Genomic DNA, 17,014 nt, shown 5'->3' with positions numbered 1-17,014 from the left:
GGTAGTGTCAGCGAATAAACACGCGAGACGACATCGATGGCGCAGCACGCTGCTGTCCTTCATTTTTTTGACGTTGCGCGCGGAATCCAGTGAACAGCTGAGTGGATAGGGTCACTTTACATACAAGCTGTATGTCTTTCGATATCTAGCTACCTCCAAAATTCGCCGATTAGCATTGCATAGCTAGCTACTAAAGTCCCTTTTGTGGATATGTTTATTTAAAAACCTTGCCTGCTAATTTACCGACAGAGGTCTTCACAGGTAAGAATGTATTTATTAGCAAACGTTAGCTAGTTAATGTTACCGGGTTGCTAGTTGGCTAGCTAACGCATAGAGAATGATAGAGGCCTCTAGTGGCCAAAATGCCATCTTAGCATTGGGGCAGCGCCTCCACCATTTTAATGTTGTCAACCGGGTGGGACTTCCAACTTCATTGGCTGATCCCTCCTGGTAACCCTTTTGGAATCATGTCCAATCAGGTTCATCAGGAGGGTTCAGCCAATCGTGAAGAATACAATTATCTACTTTAAATCTCACTGACACAAAGAGGAGTCCTCTATCCATCTCTATGAGCTAATATTAGTAACTTACTAGCTAGCTAAGTGTAGCTAACGTTAGCTAGTTAGCAAATAAGTTCTAGTTAGTTAACTATTATATTTCTAACGATGGTTTTCTATGATCTGTGTTATACAGGGTGTCTAAGAAGATGTCTAAGAGGAAGAGCAACTCAATTGGAGAGAGCCCACACAAGAGAGTCAGACCCACCGAGGTTTATGATGAAAATAATGAAGTGGGTCCCAGCCAACCCCCTGTGCCATTAGGATCACATACGGTATCTAAGCTAGCTACTGTACATTTAATTTATTCGAGACCCTTATAAGAGTAGACTCTGGAGTTGTCACTGTCAGTCTAGGGTTGTGCTCCTGTGCGATATTCAGATTTTTATACCTTCAAACAGTGCCGTTCCTGTACCATAACAAGGGGCGCTATTTCGTTCCTAATGTAATTTTTTTTTTTTTTTCAAATTTAGGCAGCAGGGATCTTGATCGTCTCAGCTGTAACCAAGACACTTGATCTTGTAAGCTAGCCACTTAGCTAACAAGTTAGCAAATTAAATGCATAGCTGCAGCCCTGATCTAGATAATTTATTTGGCACATCTTAGTTAACTTAGTTTTTTTATTTAACCTTTATTTTACTTTATTAGTTATAAGCAGTGGCGTTGCACGGTGCCCCAAACTAAAATACCACGGTACAGTGCATTCGGAAAGTTTAGACCCCTTGACTTTTTCCACATTTGTTACGTTACAGCCTTATTCAAAAATTGATTTAATTGTATTGTTTTCCTCAATCTACACAATACCCCATAATGGCAAAGCAAAAAAAAGGGGGTTTAGAAATGTATGTATAAAAAAAACAGGAAATATACATTTACATAAGTATTTAGACCCTTCACTCAGTACTTTGTTGGAACACCTTTGGCAGCGATTGCAGCCTCGAGTCTTCTTGGGTAGGACTCTATGAGCTTGGCACACCTGTATTTAGGGAGTTTCTCCCATTCTTCTCTGCAGATCCTCTCAAGCTCTGTCAGTTTGGATGGGGAGCGTCGCCACAGCTATTTTCAGGTCTCCAGAGATGTTCGATCGGGTTCAAGTCCGGACTGCGGCTGGGCCATTCAAGGACATTCAGAGACTTGTCCCGAAGCCACTCCTGTGTTGTCTTGGCTGTGTGCTTAGGGTTGTTTGTCCTGTTGGAAGGTGAACCTTCGCCCCAGTCTGAGGTCCTGAGCACTGTCAGGTTTTCATCAAGGATCTTTCAGTACTTTGCTCCGTTCATCTTTGCCTCGATCTTGACTAGTCTCCCAGTCCCTGCCGCTGAAAAACATCCCCACAGCTTGATGCTTCCACCACCATGCTTCACCGTAGGGATGGTGCAAGGTTTCCTCCAGACGTGACGTTTGGCACTCAGGCCAAAGAGTTCAATCTTGGTTTCATCAGACCAGAGAATCTAGTTTGTCATGGTCGGAGAGTCCTAGGTGCCTTTTGGAAAACTAAGCTGGCTTTCATGTGCCTTTTACTGAAGAGTGGCTTCAAAGGCCTGATTGGTGGTGTGCTGCAGAGATGCTTGTCCTTCAGGAAGGTTCTCCCACAGATGAACTCTGGAGTTCTCTCATAGTGACCAGCGGGTTCTTGGTCACCTCCCAGACCAAGGCCCTTCTCCCCTGTTTGCTTAGTTTTGACAGGTGGCCAGCTCTATGAAGAGTCTTGGTGGTTCCAAACTTCTTCCATTTAAGAATGATGGTCACTGTGTTCTTGGAGACCTTCAATGCTGCAGAAATGTTTTGGTACCCTTCCTCAGATCTGTGCCTTGACACAATCCTGTCTCAGAGCTCTACAGATAATTGCTTCGACCTCATGGCTTGGTTTTTGCTCTGACGTGCACTGTCAACTGTGGGACCTTATATAGACAGGTGTGTGCCTTTCCAAATCATGTCCAACCAATTTAATTTACCACAGGTAGACTCCAATCAACTTGTAGCAACATCTCAAGGATGATCAATGGTAACAGAATGCACCTGAGCTCAATTTCCAGTCTCATAGCAAGGGTTCTGAATACTTATGTAAATAAGGTATTTCTGGGTATTATTTTTAATAAATGTGCAAGAATTACAAAAAAACTGTTTTCGCTTTTTCATTATGGAGTATTGTGTGTAGATTGAGGAATTGTTTTAATTTAATCAATTTTAGAATAGGGCTGTAACATAACAAAATGTGTAAAAAAGGGAAGGGGTCTGAATACTTTCCAAATGCACTGTATATACTGTATACTGCCCAAGCCTAGTTGTCATTTATTGTTGTGATTTTAAATATGTCAGGCAAATTGGCCTATTTCACTCTCAATTTGCCTGGCGTATTTCAGTCACAACAGCAGGAGTGACAACACTGACATTCTGCAGAATCTGCTATTATATATTTTATTAAAAGGGAAATAATCAATGACATGATGTAACTGAAACATTACTGTGCCTCCATATTAAAACATTAGGATTTACTGTAACATCTTTGCTTTGTTTTGTTGCAGACTGTTGGAGAGGTGGGCATAGTGGAGAGCATCTCCCTGAAGAACTTTATGTGCCACTCTCTGCTGGGGCCATTTGCGTTTGGGTCCAATGTCAACTTTGTCGTTGGCAACAATGGAAGTGAGTTCCACCACTTCTTCTTCCTGACTCTTAAAAATAAAAAATATATATATATATTTTTACTCTCAAGATGGTTTAATTGTCGACTGATTGATTATAGATTGTTTGTATAGTGTCTCCACCTGTTACTCTATTGCATGTTTCTTTCAGTTTTTCAGTATTGATCCAATGATGATGCTCTAAGATTTCAGTGCCATGGGTCTGTGTCTGATATTGTGTTTCTAAACGACGGACAGGTGGAAAGAGTGCTGTCCTCACAGCTCTTATGGTGGGCCTGGGAGGGAAGGCTACAACCACAAACAGAGGGTCCTCCCTGAAGGGATTTGTGAAAGAAGGAGAGAGGTACTTGTGTTCCCTGATTGTATTTACTCACTCCCTTGTCTTTAGGGACTATTCCTGCCTTGAAAGACTGGTTCCAGATGTCTGTTAGAAGCATGGTCACTTACCTCAGGCAGTAAACCTTTGTAAATGGAGATTAGTGTTAACATGCATCTGGCATCCTTGCAAGAGTAACTATTATTTCCCTTAGGAATTTCCATACAATAAAACATGTCCCAAGAGATTCAAGAGTTTGTGACAAACCGTAAATGTCAGTGGCTACAGACTTCCCGCTCCTTAATGTGTTAACTATGCCATCTGCCCCATTTTGATAATGCATACAAAAGTGCCACGTTTATCCTACTGTCATATTGCAACCCTGTTTGTGTCCCTCTGCTCTCCCAGTTCAGCTGACGTCTCCATAACACTGCGTAACAAGGGCAGGGATGCCTACAAGCCAGAAGTGTTCGGCCAGGCTATCATAGTAGACCTCAAGATAACCCGTGAGGGCATGAGGACCTACAAGCTCAAGAGCAAAGCAGGTAATTAATGTAATAAGAATGTATGGATTAACACTATGTAAATGGGCCCTTCATTCAAACAGGCCTATTGATCTGAGATATGTGCCTGACACTTTAGTGCAAAAGTCCCTTTAAAATCAATCTACATAGTTTATTCTGGATCTTAACATTAGGCTATATTTCAAAAAGTTATTCACTGAGCAGTAGATGCAGTATGAGCACATAAGAATGTACTTTGTCTTGCAGGTCATCTTGTGTCTGCGAAGAAGGATGAACTTTTGGCCATTCTGGATCATTTTAACATCCAGGTACTACAACTTCTGTTGACCACCTGCAAGACTGTATGAAAAGATTGGAAACACTGTTGCTGTGATAAATAACTATTGATTTATTTTGTATAATCATTTTTTTCCGAAGGTGGATAACCCTGTATCTATGTTAACTCAAGAGATGAGCAAGCACTTTCTGCACTCCAAAGGAGAAGGGGATAAGTACAGAGTCAGTTTGATATACTTGAATCTTTTCATTTATGAAATTCTGTATTTGTGGAGGACATGGTGTAAATTAAGGTAATAGCATGCATCTTGCCAGCCTGTGTTGCAGGTATCAAATCTCTGCTACGTCTTATTGCTGCATTCTCAGGAAGTGGTTAAATGTCAGTCTGGTTTTCAGTGTCAAATAGCATGAGGGTGAAATGGCTCAATGTAGGCCTACCTTTTAGGACTGCTCTTACCTTGTTAGTGACTAAGTGTTTTGTTTTTCTTCCTCAGTTCTTTATGAAAGCCACACAGCTTGAGCAGATGAAAGAGGATTACACCTATATCATAACGACTAAAAATGTCACTCTAGACACTGTGGAGAAACACGAGGAGGTACAAATCCACTTGGCTTATGTGTGGTGTGCTATGAAATCACCCATCCGAAGTATCTTGAATGCTTTTATTCAATCAGCCCTGCAGCATGTAGTCCCATAGTGGGTTTATTTTTTATTACTGAAAGATTACAGGGGCTTATAAAGCTAGAATTCAAGCTCTGATGTGCAAAGTCTTGTCCATGAACAACCAAGAGATCTTAATGGAGTTGTTATAAAGTAGCACTTTTTAAGTGTGAATCATTCTGTTTCAGTGTCTGGAGGGGTTAAAGAGGAAGTACTTGGAAAAAGAGGACCGGGTCAAAAGCCTGGCCTCGCTGGACGACATGCACAGTAAACTGGAGGAGCTGAAAAATCAGATGGCTTGGGCTCTGGTGAGGGGAAGCAGCATACCTTCAAAATATGAATCTAAAAATCTATTTGTTTATTTATCAGGGGTCATGCACAACAGATACAGTGTAGCAGATTTAGCTACCCAGCTAAATACATAATCAATCTGATGTAAAAATCTCTTTTGCTCTGTCCTGCGCCAGGTGTCTGAGATGGAGAAAGAGGTGAAGCCCATGAGAGAGAAGCTCCAATCAGAGGAGAGGTCCACCGTCAAATACGACCAGAAAGTAGACGAGTGGAAGGTAACTAACATCACCCTCTTATTTTTATAGCCATAAGAATTTGGTGTGCGTTTCCTTCACATTAAGGAAAAATGCAGCTATTACTTAAGTTCAAAGTGACTATTTTCCCTTGTTTGTCATTGCTGATGATTGTTCTTTATGACCTCACTTCCTGTCCAGGCCAAGGTGGTGGAGGCGGAGAAGAAGTACAAGGGTATCCGGGAGCAACTGGAGGCAATCACTGTGAGGGTGCAGCAGCTTGAGCCACAGAGTGCTCAACTGAAGAACGAGGCTCAGAGCAGAAGCAAGGCCTTCAACACAGCCCAGGTGAGAGAACAGTGATGAGTGTTACTATACCCCCGAATAGCCCAGAGTCTTCTAAATACCATGGGTTTAGCAAGTGACCGAGATAAGGCTTAACATAATTAACCATAACTTCTCCATAATCACAACGAAAAACTACAGCTTCCAGCTCAGAGCTCAACACTAACTATATGTGAGAGCTCGATAACAAGGAGCTCTTTTCTAGTTCACTAGTTGTTGATTCATCTTAGTGGTGTCTCTCTTACAGGCCAGTGTACACAGATTCAAGACCAACCTGAGAGACCTGGAGAAGGACAAGGATCAGCTCTCCAGGAGAATTAATGAGCTCAAGTTGAGGTAGTGCCTCGGATCCTTTCCTACCTCTTTTTCAGTTTCAAAATACAACTTTTATTGCCATGGGAAAAGTCATTGAATGTTTTCCACAGTCACAAACGGGATTTCTTTCCCTTTTTTCTCCTTTCTGCCTCCCACAGTATCAGCCAGACGTCTGGTGCGGAGACCCAGGTGCGTGTTGAGCGCATGGAGAAGCTGCAGACAGACCTGGACACTCTGAACTTCCAGGACTCCACCCTAGGTCAGCAGATGGAACAGTTCCAGCAGGCTGTGTCCCGGGCCAAGGATGAGCTGGATAAGATGATGTAGGCACTGGAAACTCCATTATATACAGGCCTGTATATAAGACTTGGCTGTACAACGTACATACAAACACACACACACTGTAGTGTCATCATAGGAGTCTGGAGCCATGCCACAGTGTTAACAGGGCTTATGAAATACTCTCAGGGTGTAGTCTAATGTAAACATTGTGACAGCCATATCAGAAGTAGGAATATTATTTTGTATTTATACTGTTGAAGTCAGAAGTTTACATGCACTTAGGTTGGAGTCATTAAAACTAGTTTTTCAACCACTCCACAAATTTCTTGTTAACAAACTATAGTTTTGGCAAGTCGGTTAGGACATCTACTTTGTGCATGACACAAGTATTTTTTCCAACAATTGTTTACAGACAGATTATTTCACTTATAGTTCACTGTATCACAATTCCAGTGGGTCAGATGTTTACATACACTAAGTGTGCCTTTAAACAGCTTGGGAAATTCCAGAAAATGATGTCATGGCTTTAGAAGCTTCTGACATAATTTGAGTCAATTTGAGGTGTACCTGTGGATGTATTTCAAGGCCTACCTTCAAACTCAGTGCCTCTTTGCTTGACATCATGGGAAAATCAAAAGAAATCAGCCAAGTCTGGTTCATCCTTGGGAGCAATTGTAAAACGGCTGAAGGTACCACGTTCGTCTGTACAAACAATAGTATGCAAGAATAAACACCATGGGACCACACAGCTGTCATACCGCTCAGGAAGGAGACGCGTTCTGTCTCCTAGAGATCAATGTACTTTGGTGCGAAAAGTGCAAATCAATCCCAGAACAACAGCGGAGGACTTAGTGAAGATGCTGGAGGAAACAGGTACAAAATTATCTATCTACAGTAAAACGAGTCCTATATCGACATAACCTGAAAGGCTGCTCAGCAAGGAAGAAGCCACTGCTCCAAAACCACCATTAAAAAAAGCCAGACTACGGTTTGCAACTGCACATTGCAAAGATTGTACATTTTGGAGAAATGTCCTCTGGTCTGATGAAACAAAGAACGGTTTGGCCATAATGACCATCGTTATGTTTGGAGAAAAAGGGGGAGGCTTGCAAGCCCGAAGCACAGGGATGGCAAAATCATGTTGTGGGGGTACTTTGCTGCAGGAGGGACTGGTGCACTTCACAAAATAGATGGCGTCATGAGAAAGGAAATTGATGTGGATATATTGAAGCAACATCTCAAGACATCAGTCAGGAAGTTAAAGCTTGGTTGCAAATGGGTCTTCCAAATGGACAATGACCCCAAGCATACTTCTAAAGTTGTGGCAAAATGGCTTAAGGACAACAAAGTCAAGTTATTGGAGTGGCCATCACAAAGCCCTGATCTCAATCCTATAGAACATTTGTGGGCAGAACTGAAAAAGCGTGTGCGAGCAAGGAGGCCTACAAAACTGACTCAGTCGCACCAGCTCTGTCAGGAGGAATAGGCCAAAATTTATGGGCCCAACTTATTGTGGGAAGCTTGTGAAAGGCTACCTGAAACGTTTGACCCAAGTTAAACAATTTTAAAGGCAATTCTACCAAATACTAATTGAGTGTATGAAAACTTCTGACCCACTGGGAATGTGCTGAAAGAAATAAAAGCTGAAATAAATCATTCTCTCTACTATTATTCTGACATTTCACATTCTTAGGTCAGTTAAAATAAAGCAGTGATCCTAAAACAGGGAATTTTTACTGGGATTAAATGTCAGGAATTGTGAAAAACTGAGTTTAAATGTATTTGGCTAAGGTGTATGTAAACTTCCGACTTCAACTGTATATACAGTACCAGTCAACAGTTTGGACAAACCTACTCATTCAAGGGTTTTTCTTTATTTTACTATTTTCTACATTGTAGAATAATAGTGCAGACATCAAGACTATGAAACAACAGATATGGGATCATGTAGTAACCACAAAAGTGTTAAACAAATCGAAATCTATTTTATATTGGCGATTCTTCAAAGTAGCCACTCTTTGCCTTAATGACAGCTTTGCACACTCTTGGCATTCTCTCAACCAACTTCATGAGGAATGCTTTTCCAACAGTCTTGAAGGAGTTCCCACATGCTGAGAACTTGTTGGCTGCTTTTCCTTTACTCTGCGGTCCAACTCATCCCAAACCATCTCAATTGGTTTGAGGTCAGGTGATTGTGGAAGCCACGTCATCTGATGCAGCTCTACATCACTCTCCTTGGTCAAATAGCCCTTACACAGCCTGGAGGTGTGTTTGGGGTCATTGTCCTGTTGAAAAACGAATGATGGTCCCACTAAGCTCAAACCAGATGGGATGGCGTATCGCTACAGAATGCTGTGGTAGCCATGTTGGTTAAGTGTGCCATGAACTCAAAATAAATCACTGACAGTGTCACCAGCAAAGCACCATCACACCACCACCTTCATGCTTTATGGTGGGAAGCATGCAGAGATCACATGCAGAGATAATCCGTTCACCTACTCTGTGTCTCACAAAAACACGGCGACTAGAACCAAAAATCTCACATTTGGACTCATCAGTCCAAACGACAGATTTCCACTGGTCAAATGTCAATTGCTTGTGTTTTTTTGGCACAAGCATGTCTCTTCTTCTTATTGGTGTCCTTTGGTAGTGGTTTCTTTGCAGCAATTCGACCATGAAGGCCTGATTCACGCAGTCTCCTCTCAACAGTTGATGTTGAGATGTGTCTGTTACTTGAACTCTGTAAAGTATGTATTTGGGCTGCAATTTCTGAGGCTGGTAACTAAGGAACTTATCCTCTGCAGCAGAGGTAACTCTGGGTCTTCCTTTCCTGTGGTGGTCCTCATGAAAGCCAGTTTCATCATAGTGCTTGATGGTTTCTGCGACGGCACTTGAAGAAACTTTCAAAGTTCTTGAAATGTTCCTAATTGACTGACCTTCATGTCTTAAAGTAATGATAGACTGTTGTTTCTCTTTGCTTATTTGAGCTGTTAATATGGACTTGGTCTTTTACCAAATAGCCCTATCTTCTGTATACCACCCCTACCTTGTCACAACACAACTGATTGGCTCAAACGCATTAAAAGGGGAAAAAATCCACAAATTAACTTAACAAGGCCCACCTGTTAATTGAAATGCATTCCAGGTGAAATATAAGATTAGATTTAGATTTTGTTGAACACTTTTTTTGGGTTACTACATGATTCCATATGTGGTATTTCATAGTGTTGATGTCGGTTGCTGGACCGACTCCCCGAACTGACAATCTGTCGTTATGTTCCTGAGCAAAGCATTTAACCCACTGTTCCCCGGGCGCCGAAGACGTGGATGTCGATTAAGGAAGCCCTCCGCACTTCTCTGATTCAGAGGGGTTGGGTTAAATGTGGAAGACATTTCCACAATGTAGAAAATAGTCATAATAAAGGAAAAAAAATAACGTGTGTGTGTGTTTTTACATGCATACATACATACATACAGTCGTGGCCAAAAGTTGAGAATGACACGCATATTAATTTTCAAAGTCTGCTGCCTCAGTTTGCATATGCTCCAGAATGTTATGAAAAGTGATCAGATGAATTGCAATTAATTGCAAAGTCCCTCTTTGCATGCGAATGAACTGAATCCCCCAAAAACATTTCCACTGCATTTCAGCCCTGCCACGAAAGGACCAGTTGACATCATGTCAGTGATTCTCTCGTTAACACAGGTGTGAGTGTTGATGAGGACAAGGCTGGAGATCACGCTCTCATGCTGATTGAGTTCGAATAACAGACCGGAAGCTTCAAAAGGAGTGTGGTGCTTGGAATCATTGTTCTTCCTCTGTTTCCACATGGTTACCTGCAAGGCAACATGTGCCGTCATCATTGCTTTGCACAAAAAGGGCTTCACAGGCAAGGATATTGCTACCAGTAAGATTGCACCTAAATCAACCATTTATTGGATCATCAAGAACTTCAAGGAGAGCAGTTCAATTGTTGTGAAGAAGGCTTCAGGGCACCCAAGAATGTCCAGCAAGCACCAGGACCGTCTCCTAAAGTTGATTCAGCTGCGGGATCAGGGCACCACCAGTACAGAGTTTGCTCAGGAATGGCAGCAGGCAGGTGTGAGTGCATCTGCACGCACAGTGAGGCAAAGACTTTTGGAGGATGGCCTGGTGTCAAGAAGGGCAGCAAAGAAGCCACTTCTCTCCAGGAAAAACATCAGGGACAGACTGATATTCTGCAAAAGGTACAGGGATTGAACTGCTGAGGACTGGGGTAAAGTCATTTTCTCGGATGAATCCCCTTTCCAATTGTTTGGGGCATCCGGAATAAAGCTTGTCCGGAGAAGCAAAGGTATGCGCTACCATCATGTGTCATGCCAACCAGTAAAGCATCCTGAGACCATTCATGTGTGGGGTTGCTTCTCAGCCAAGGGAGTGGGCTCACTCACAATTTTGCCAAAGAACACAGCCATGAATAAGGAATGGTACCAACACATCCTCCGAGAGCAACTTCTCCCAACCATCCAGGAACAGTTTGGTGATGAACAATGCCTTTTCCAGCATGATGGAGCACCTTGCCATAAGGCAAAAGTGATAACTAAGTGGCTCGGGAACAAAACATCGATACGTTGGATCCATGGCCAGGAAACTCCCCAGACCTTAATCCCATTGAGAACTTGTGGTCAGTCCTCAAGAGGCGGATGGACAAACAGAAACCCACAAATTCTGACAAACTCCAATCATTGATTTATGCAAGAATGGGCTGCCATCAGTCAGGATGTGGCCCAGAAGTTAATTGGCAGCATGCCAGGGCGGATTGCAGAGGTCTTGAAAAAGAAGGGTCAACACTGCAAATATTGACTCTTTGCATCAACTTCATGTAATTGTCAATAAAAGCCTTTGACACTTATGAAATGCTTGTAATTATACTTCAGTATTCCATAGTAACATCTGACAAAAATATCTGAAGACACATCAAACTTTGTGAAAATGAATATTTCTGTCATTCTCAACTTTTGGCCACGACTGTGTGTGTGTGTGTGTGTGTGTGTGTGTGTGTGTGTGTGTGTGTATATATACACACATATGAGAGGGCTGAGGTTGTTTTGAAATATAACCATATCCACTCCTCAACCATATCAACTGTGTTTTATTAAGGGCGAGTGCCATGAAGCCATAAAAAAAACAGTGAAACATAATTTTTTTTTAAACAACAGGAAAATGTGGAAAGGAAGAAAGCTGTTGAACAGGTGCAGAAAGGAGCCCTAACCCTGTGTGTTTGTCTCTGTTTCTCAGGCGAGAGGAGGAGGACCTGAAGAGGTCTATGGAGGCCATCAGGAGGAAGTTGCAGACCATGGAGGGCAGCCGCTCCGACCGCCTGCGCCGCTTCGGGGAGAAGATGCCCGCGCTGCTCGCCGCCATCGAGGACGCTGACAGGAAGGGCCAGTTCAGGAAGAAACCAGTGGGACCGCTGGGTAAGACCTGTGTGTGTGTATTTCCATGCAAGCGAAACTCTTATCTTACTCTTAATTATCCTTTCTGGATGTTATTTGTGTAACCTTGTCATTGGTTAAAATAAAGCTCTTTCCAATGTCTTCTCTCCCGGTGTGCCCCATGCAGGGTACTGTATCCGTCTGAAGGACTATGAGCAGGCCCTGGCTGTGGAGAAATGTCTGGGGAGCCTGATGGTGGCCTTCACCTGTGACAACCACGAGGACGAGAAGTTGCTGCAGGGCCTCATGAGAGGGTACTACCAGGGGGGTAGGAGACCCCAGATCATCACCTGCCAGTTCATCAACAGGGTCCATGACACCAGTAGGCGGTATGGCTGTTGGCTACCTACCACACCTCGCTTCAGGCTAGCTGGGCTTATATACAGGCTTATTTGTACCTCTCTAAGGGTTAATTTTGTTCTCTGTAACCAACATGTTTTCTGTCGCGTGTGTGTGTGTGTGTGTCAGGGCTGTGAACCACCCTGACTACCCATCAGTCCTACAATCTCTGGAGATCGAGGACCCAGTGGTTGCCAACTGCCTCATCGACCAGAGGGGCATAGAGACCATTCTGCTCATCAAGGTAGGGCCATGGAATCTACTGCCACCATAGTTAGAGTTCACTCAAATGTCATGTCACCTTGGATTGGCCAGTAGGGACTGCAATTATGATTCTTTACTTTGCTTTCAGTGTCACCTTCTTTAAGGGAGAGTTCACTCTTTTAAAGTTTGAGCCGATAATAAGCTAAAACATTAAATACTTGAACTATCCCCATGTAACAACTGATTTGCATGCCAAAAACAACATGAATGAACTTCAATCCACTTCCTGTAGAAAACAGTAGCCTTTAGGACAGAAGGGAGAACGGTTCCATTTCTGTGGTTCTAACCCCTCTTTCTGTAACTACCATGTAGAGTCCTGCAGAGGCCCGCAGAGTGATGCAGGGCAGGCAGCCCCCTAGAAACTGCTACCAGGCCTTCACCAAGGAGGGAGACCAGTGCTACAACAACCGCTACTACTCCAACGACCAGAGGAGGTGTGACTACCTTAGCAGAGACGTAGAGGAGGAGATCAGGTAATGTGTGTGAGACGTCCATTTGTTTTGAAAAGGTTTCTGCTGCTCTGTTTTTCTGACTCAATAAAATTTTGTGGTTTACCTTTCTCCCTCTACCCCTTTTCTCAATATCTCCATGTATCTCACTCAGGCAGTTGCAGGAAGAGATGCGGAACAAGGAGGCCCACTTGGATCGGTTCAGCCAGCAGAAGCAGAGGGTGGAGGAGGACATCAGGAACAACAACGGTCTCCTAAAGCGGGCCTACGACGACAGGAAGAAGGCCAAAGTAAAACACACGCACTTCTTAAGATCTTAGCATCTTGCTCAAGCTGGCCTTTGTGACAAAACAGCATCTCTCTCCAGAGCCTTACCATGGATCCAACTAGAAATTATTTTGGAGAGCACAATGGTTCACCTCTGATTAGTCTTGATGTGGAGTTACTAGGTCACAACTCTCCTCTCCTCTAGGATAAGTTCAGGAGGCTGCAGCAGGAGATCAGTGACCTGCAGAATGTGGAGGAACCCCAGTCTGAGGACCTCAAGCCTCTGGTGGGTACACACGTCTAGGCACATGGACAATATTTTAACATTTAGTTTTAGCTAATGTCGTTCATGAACATCTCGTTCCCTTGTTCTCGCATTCCAACTGATATGATATACACAAACTGATGCACTCACATTCCACGACACACACACACACACCCTGTTTCTCCTGTCACACTCTGGCCTTCAGGAGGAAGAACTGGAGGAGATCAACAATAAGATTTCAGCAGGTCGTGCGGAGAGCGAGGAGGCCCGTAGGAAGATGGCCCAGCTGAAGACTTCCTGGGAGGAGGTGGAGCAGAGGTACCGCCAGCACAAAGACTCCATCAGCACCGTGGCCGAGGAGGCCGAACCCATCAAGGTCAGTCACATCAATATGGACTTCAATTTCTATTAACACTGAGGGAAGTTTGGTGTGCAAACAAGGAATGAACCAGGAGAGTGAAAAGGACGTAAAATAGTGATAACCCATGTCCTCAATTTTGTTCCATACAGGGTCTCCATAGACACAATCAATCACACACAGATTAAACAGAGAAAAGTTAAAGCCAATAGATGGCGATACATCTCTCCTTCCCCCTTGGTTTTTCAGGAGGAGCTGAGTAAGGGCGACCAGGATGTGGAGAAGAGCAAGCACCATAAGAAACACTACGAGGACAAACGCAAGGTCCACATCAACACCATACAGGCCCTGAAGGCCAGCCTGGAGCTCAAGGAGCAGGAGCTCACGGTACGTCTGGGAGGAGTCAGTAAGCTGACTAGTTATAATCAGGGCCATCTTCTGTGTATGTTGTCTCTTACTTCCTGTGTGTCCCTGCTTAATGTGTGTGTTCCTTGTCCCAGGCGTCTGTAGTGAAGGCCACAGAGATCTGTCCAGAGCGGTCCGAGGTGCGTCGGACAGCCAGGAGTCTGGACAGCGAGATCAGCCGTCTGAAGCTGAAGATCAGCACCCAGCAGGACCAGCAGGGAGACCGCGAAGAGGTCATCAGGTAACCTCCGCCACCGCTGACCCTTCACCCCACACAAATGTTTAAGGGATGTTCCACTCAAAATACAACCAGATTTTCCCCCCCCTCCCACTTGCCTTGGTTTTGGTTGATTCCCTAAGAGTTCTTGGATATTTATTTTGGTTACTTTGGTATTGTTATATAGTGTGTTATAAATTGTTAAATATAGTTATAGTATATTTTGACATATAATAGGGCTGTCCATATGAAAATGACTAATGGGTAATCTAAGGGCAGAAGGTAAATGTTGCTTGCCTTCCTCCCTCTTCTCCCATCCAGGCAATACCAAGAAGCCCTGGAGAACTACAGTAACATTAACCAGCAGGTGAAGTGCCTCAAGCGCTTCATCCAGGTCCTCTGTAAGATCATGGACGATAGACACCGAGTCTACACAGAGCTGAGGAGGTAGCTGGATCCACCATTTACTTCCTGTCTGTCAATTGAATATCAGCTCTGTTATTTGACACCACAGAACAGCTGGATGGTACTGCTAGCATCAACATCTGTTATAGAGCTATGCAAAATAGTTATTGAAAGACTGAAGGGAGGCCATCTCGATCTATCGATGTGGTGTTAGATTTAGCGGAAAAGCAAAGCTGTTGCACTATGGATTTGTTTTTAATTAGTTTTCCTTCCCACTATGTATCTCTTTTTAGGTTTCTCTCAGTGCGTTGCAAGATGTACTTTGACTCCATGCTGTCACAGAGAGGCTATATAGGGAAGATGATGTTCGAGCACAAGAACGAAACCCTATCCATCTCAGTAAGAATACACTACAGTTTTAATGCACAGAAATACATTTTCTCATGTACCCTTCTTGGATGCAAAGCAGTTCTAGGTTATAAACTATGTATGCCTATTCAAGTTTCCCTCACATTCCCCTGCTCCACCCCCCTTTCTCATTTGTCAATGTCTTTCTTTTACTCTTCTCTTTCTGCATCCTTCTTTGTCTCTATCCATCTTCTCCCTCATCTTCCCTCCCTCTCTCAGGTCCAGCCAGGTGTGGGGGATAAGGCTGCTCTGAGTGACATGCGCTCTCTGTCTGGAGGAGAGCGCTCGTTCTCCACTGTCTGTTTCGTTCTCTCTCTCTGGGCCATCGCTGAGGCCCCCTTCCGCGCCCTCGATGAGTTTGACGTCTACATGGTAATGTTGCCACATCAGATGGATGGATGAATGACTTAACCATTTTTAAATGCATATTAAAGGGATACTTCGGGATTTAGGCCATTTAAGCATTTTTTTCCTACTGTTAGGTTCTGAACAAAGTCTAAACTCAAACGGACGACTAGGAAAAGCTCAAACCAAGTTTATTCAACCCACTCAGTTCTTCATCTGCAAAACACAACGTACAAGTCACACAAGCATATATTTATACCTGTTGACTAGAAGTCACCTCCTTGTATGTCTAAGATAAGCAGTTCATTCCTGTTCCTTCGGGGTGATCTCTGGCCCCCCTCCCAGAGGTTTCTTCTCTCTTCAACTGTTGAACTTATCGAGTTGAGTTCCACATCCCTCCTTGACCTAGTTCTACAGCAGCTGGCCTGTATTATCAAGAACTGAGGCTAGACTGATGCTCATTATTAATATTCAGCAACAACATATTTGAACAGATATAAACTTTCTCTCCTTCCCTTTCTCACTCAGTAACTTTCCATACACACAGTACCTATTCACCTTTCATTGACCGCTTACATATACATGTTAAGTGATCAGTCCGTTCTAATATAGTGACAGGAATAAGTATATTTCAAGATAGAGTCCAACACTACTTACCCAAAGTCAGACAAACTGATTGATACCATTTTTATGTCCCTGTGTGCAGTTAGAAGGAAGTTGAAGGTAGCATATTGTTAGCATAAAAATGGTATCCATGAGTTTGTCTGACTCTGGGTAAGTAGAAAAAAGGTTTGCTGGTAATTTCCTGAATCCCGAAGTATCCCTTTGAGTTGCCTCAGTCAATTAAATACGTTTCAAATATGAACTTTTAATCTAAGCTCATATGTCTTCTGTAGCCTACACTGTGAGGACGGCTAAGATTGATACATTGTTCTTCATATTTTTGCTCAGTTATTTCAGTCAATCGTTCTGTTCTGTTGACACACTGTCTGTCAATAAATGTAACTGTCTTTTTAGGACATGGTGAACCGAAGGATATCCATGGACATGATGTTGAAGATCGCTTCTAGCCAACGTTACCGGCAGTTCATATTCCTCACCCCACAGAGCATGAGGTATTGTAGCCTTCCATCACCCTCCTGTGTTAAGCATTAAGCAACTCTGTTCTATTTTATGAACTGGGTGGTTTGAGCCCTAAATGCTGATTGGCTGACAGCCGTGGTATATCAGACCGTATACCACAGGTATGACTAAACATATATTTGTACTGCTCTAATTATGTTGGTAACCAGTTTATATTAGCAATAAGCACTCCCGGGGATTTGTGGTATATGGCCAATATACCACATCTAAGGGCTGTATCCGGGCACTCAGTGTT

At 43.3% G+C, this 17,014-nt stretch overlaps 1 protein-coding gene across 4 annotated transcripts in view; it reads left to right on the top strand.

Moving 5' to 3' along the window:
• The first annotated feature begins 88 nt into the window (after nucleotides 1-88).
• si:dkey-119f1.1 (Structural maintenance of chromosomes protein 6-like) overlaps nucleotides 89-17,014 on the top strand; it is a 17,663-nt gene continuing 737 nt past the window's right edge. Inside the window, exons 1-27 of one of the 4 annotated variants that reach the window (XM_055885215.1) lie at nucleotides 89-261; nucleotides 694-790; nucleotides 1,031-1,078; nucleotides 3,080-3,197; nucleotides 3,434-3,539; nucleotides 3,921-4,057; nucleotides 4,283-4,344; nucleotides 4,454-4,534; nucleotides 4,807-4,908; nucleotides 5,162-5,281; nucleotides 5,441-5,539; nucleotides 5,699-5,845; nucleotides 6,090-6,178; nucleotides 6,316-6,480; nucleotides 11,718-11,896; nucleotides 12,042-12,243; nucleotides 12,383-12,497; nucleotides 12,830-12,990; nucleotides 13,121-13,256; nucleotides 13,439-13,519; nucleotides 13,704-13,874; nucleotides 14,106-14,243; nucleotides 14,357-14,502; nucleotides 14,800-14,925; nucleotides 15,177-15,282; nucleotides 15,511-15,663; nucleotides 16,654-16,751. In XM_055885215.1, the coding sequence (XP_055741190.1) occupies nucleotides 707-790; nucleotides 1,031-1,078; nucleotides 3,080-3,197; nucleotides 3,434-3,539; nucleotides 3,921-4,057; nucleotides 4,283-4,344; nucleotides 4,454-4,534; nucleotides 4,807-4,908; nucleotides 5,162-5,281; nucleotides 5,441-5,539; nucleotides 5,699-5,845; nucleotides 6,090-6,178; nucleotides 6,316-6,480; nucleotides 11,718-11,896; nucleotides 12,042-12,243; nucleotides 12,383-12,497; nucleotides 12,830-12,990; nucleotides 13,121-13,256; nucleotides 13,439-13,519; nucleotides 13,704-13,874; nucleotides 14,106-14,243; nucleotides 14,357-14,502; nucleotides 14,800-14,925; nucleotides 15,177-15,282; nucleotides 15,511-15,663; nucleotides 16,654-16,751 (3,170 nt within the window). In that variant the 5' untranslated portion in view covers nucleotides 89-261; nucleotides 694-706. Of the gene's footprint in view, nucleotides 262-693; nucleotides 833-1,030; nucleotides 1,079-3,079; nucleotides 3,198-3,433; nucleotides 3,540-3,920; nucleotides 4,058-4,282; nucleotides 4,345-4,453; nucleotides 4,535-4,806; nucleotides 4,909-5,161; nucleotides 5,282-5,440; nucleotides 5,540-5,698; nucleotides 5,846-6,089; nucleotides 6,179-6,315; nucleotides 6,481-11,717; nucleotides 11,897-12,041; nucleotides 12,244-12,382; nucleotides 12,498-12,829; nucleotides 12,991-13,120; nucleotides 13,257-13,438; nucleotides 13,520-13,703; nucleotides 13,875-14,105; nucleotides 14,244-14,356; nucleotides 14,503-14,799; nucleotides 14,926-15,176; nucleotides 15,283-15,510; nucleotides 15,664-16,653; nucleotides 16,752-17,014 lie in introns of all 4 variants that reach the window. The other 3 variants (XM_055885214.1, XM_055885217.1, XM_055885216.1) reach the window with 3 other exon arrangements.

The sequence above is a fragment of the Salvelinus fontinalis genome, chromosome 27 (assembly GCF_029448725.1).
Source record: "Salvelinus fontinalis isolate EN_2023a chromosome 27, ASM2944872v1, whole genome shotgun sequence".
Classification (NCBI taxonomy): Eukaryota; Metazoa; Chordata; class Actinopteri; order Salmoniformes; family Salmonidae; genus Salvelinus; species Salvelinus fontinalis.
Note: the sequence above shows the minus strand (reverse complement) of the source record. Positions and strands in the feature narration are given on the sequence as shown.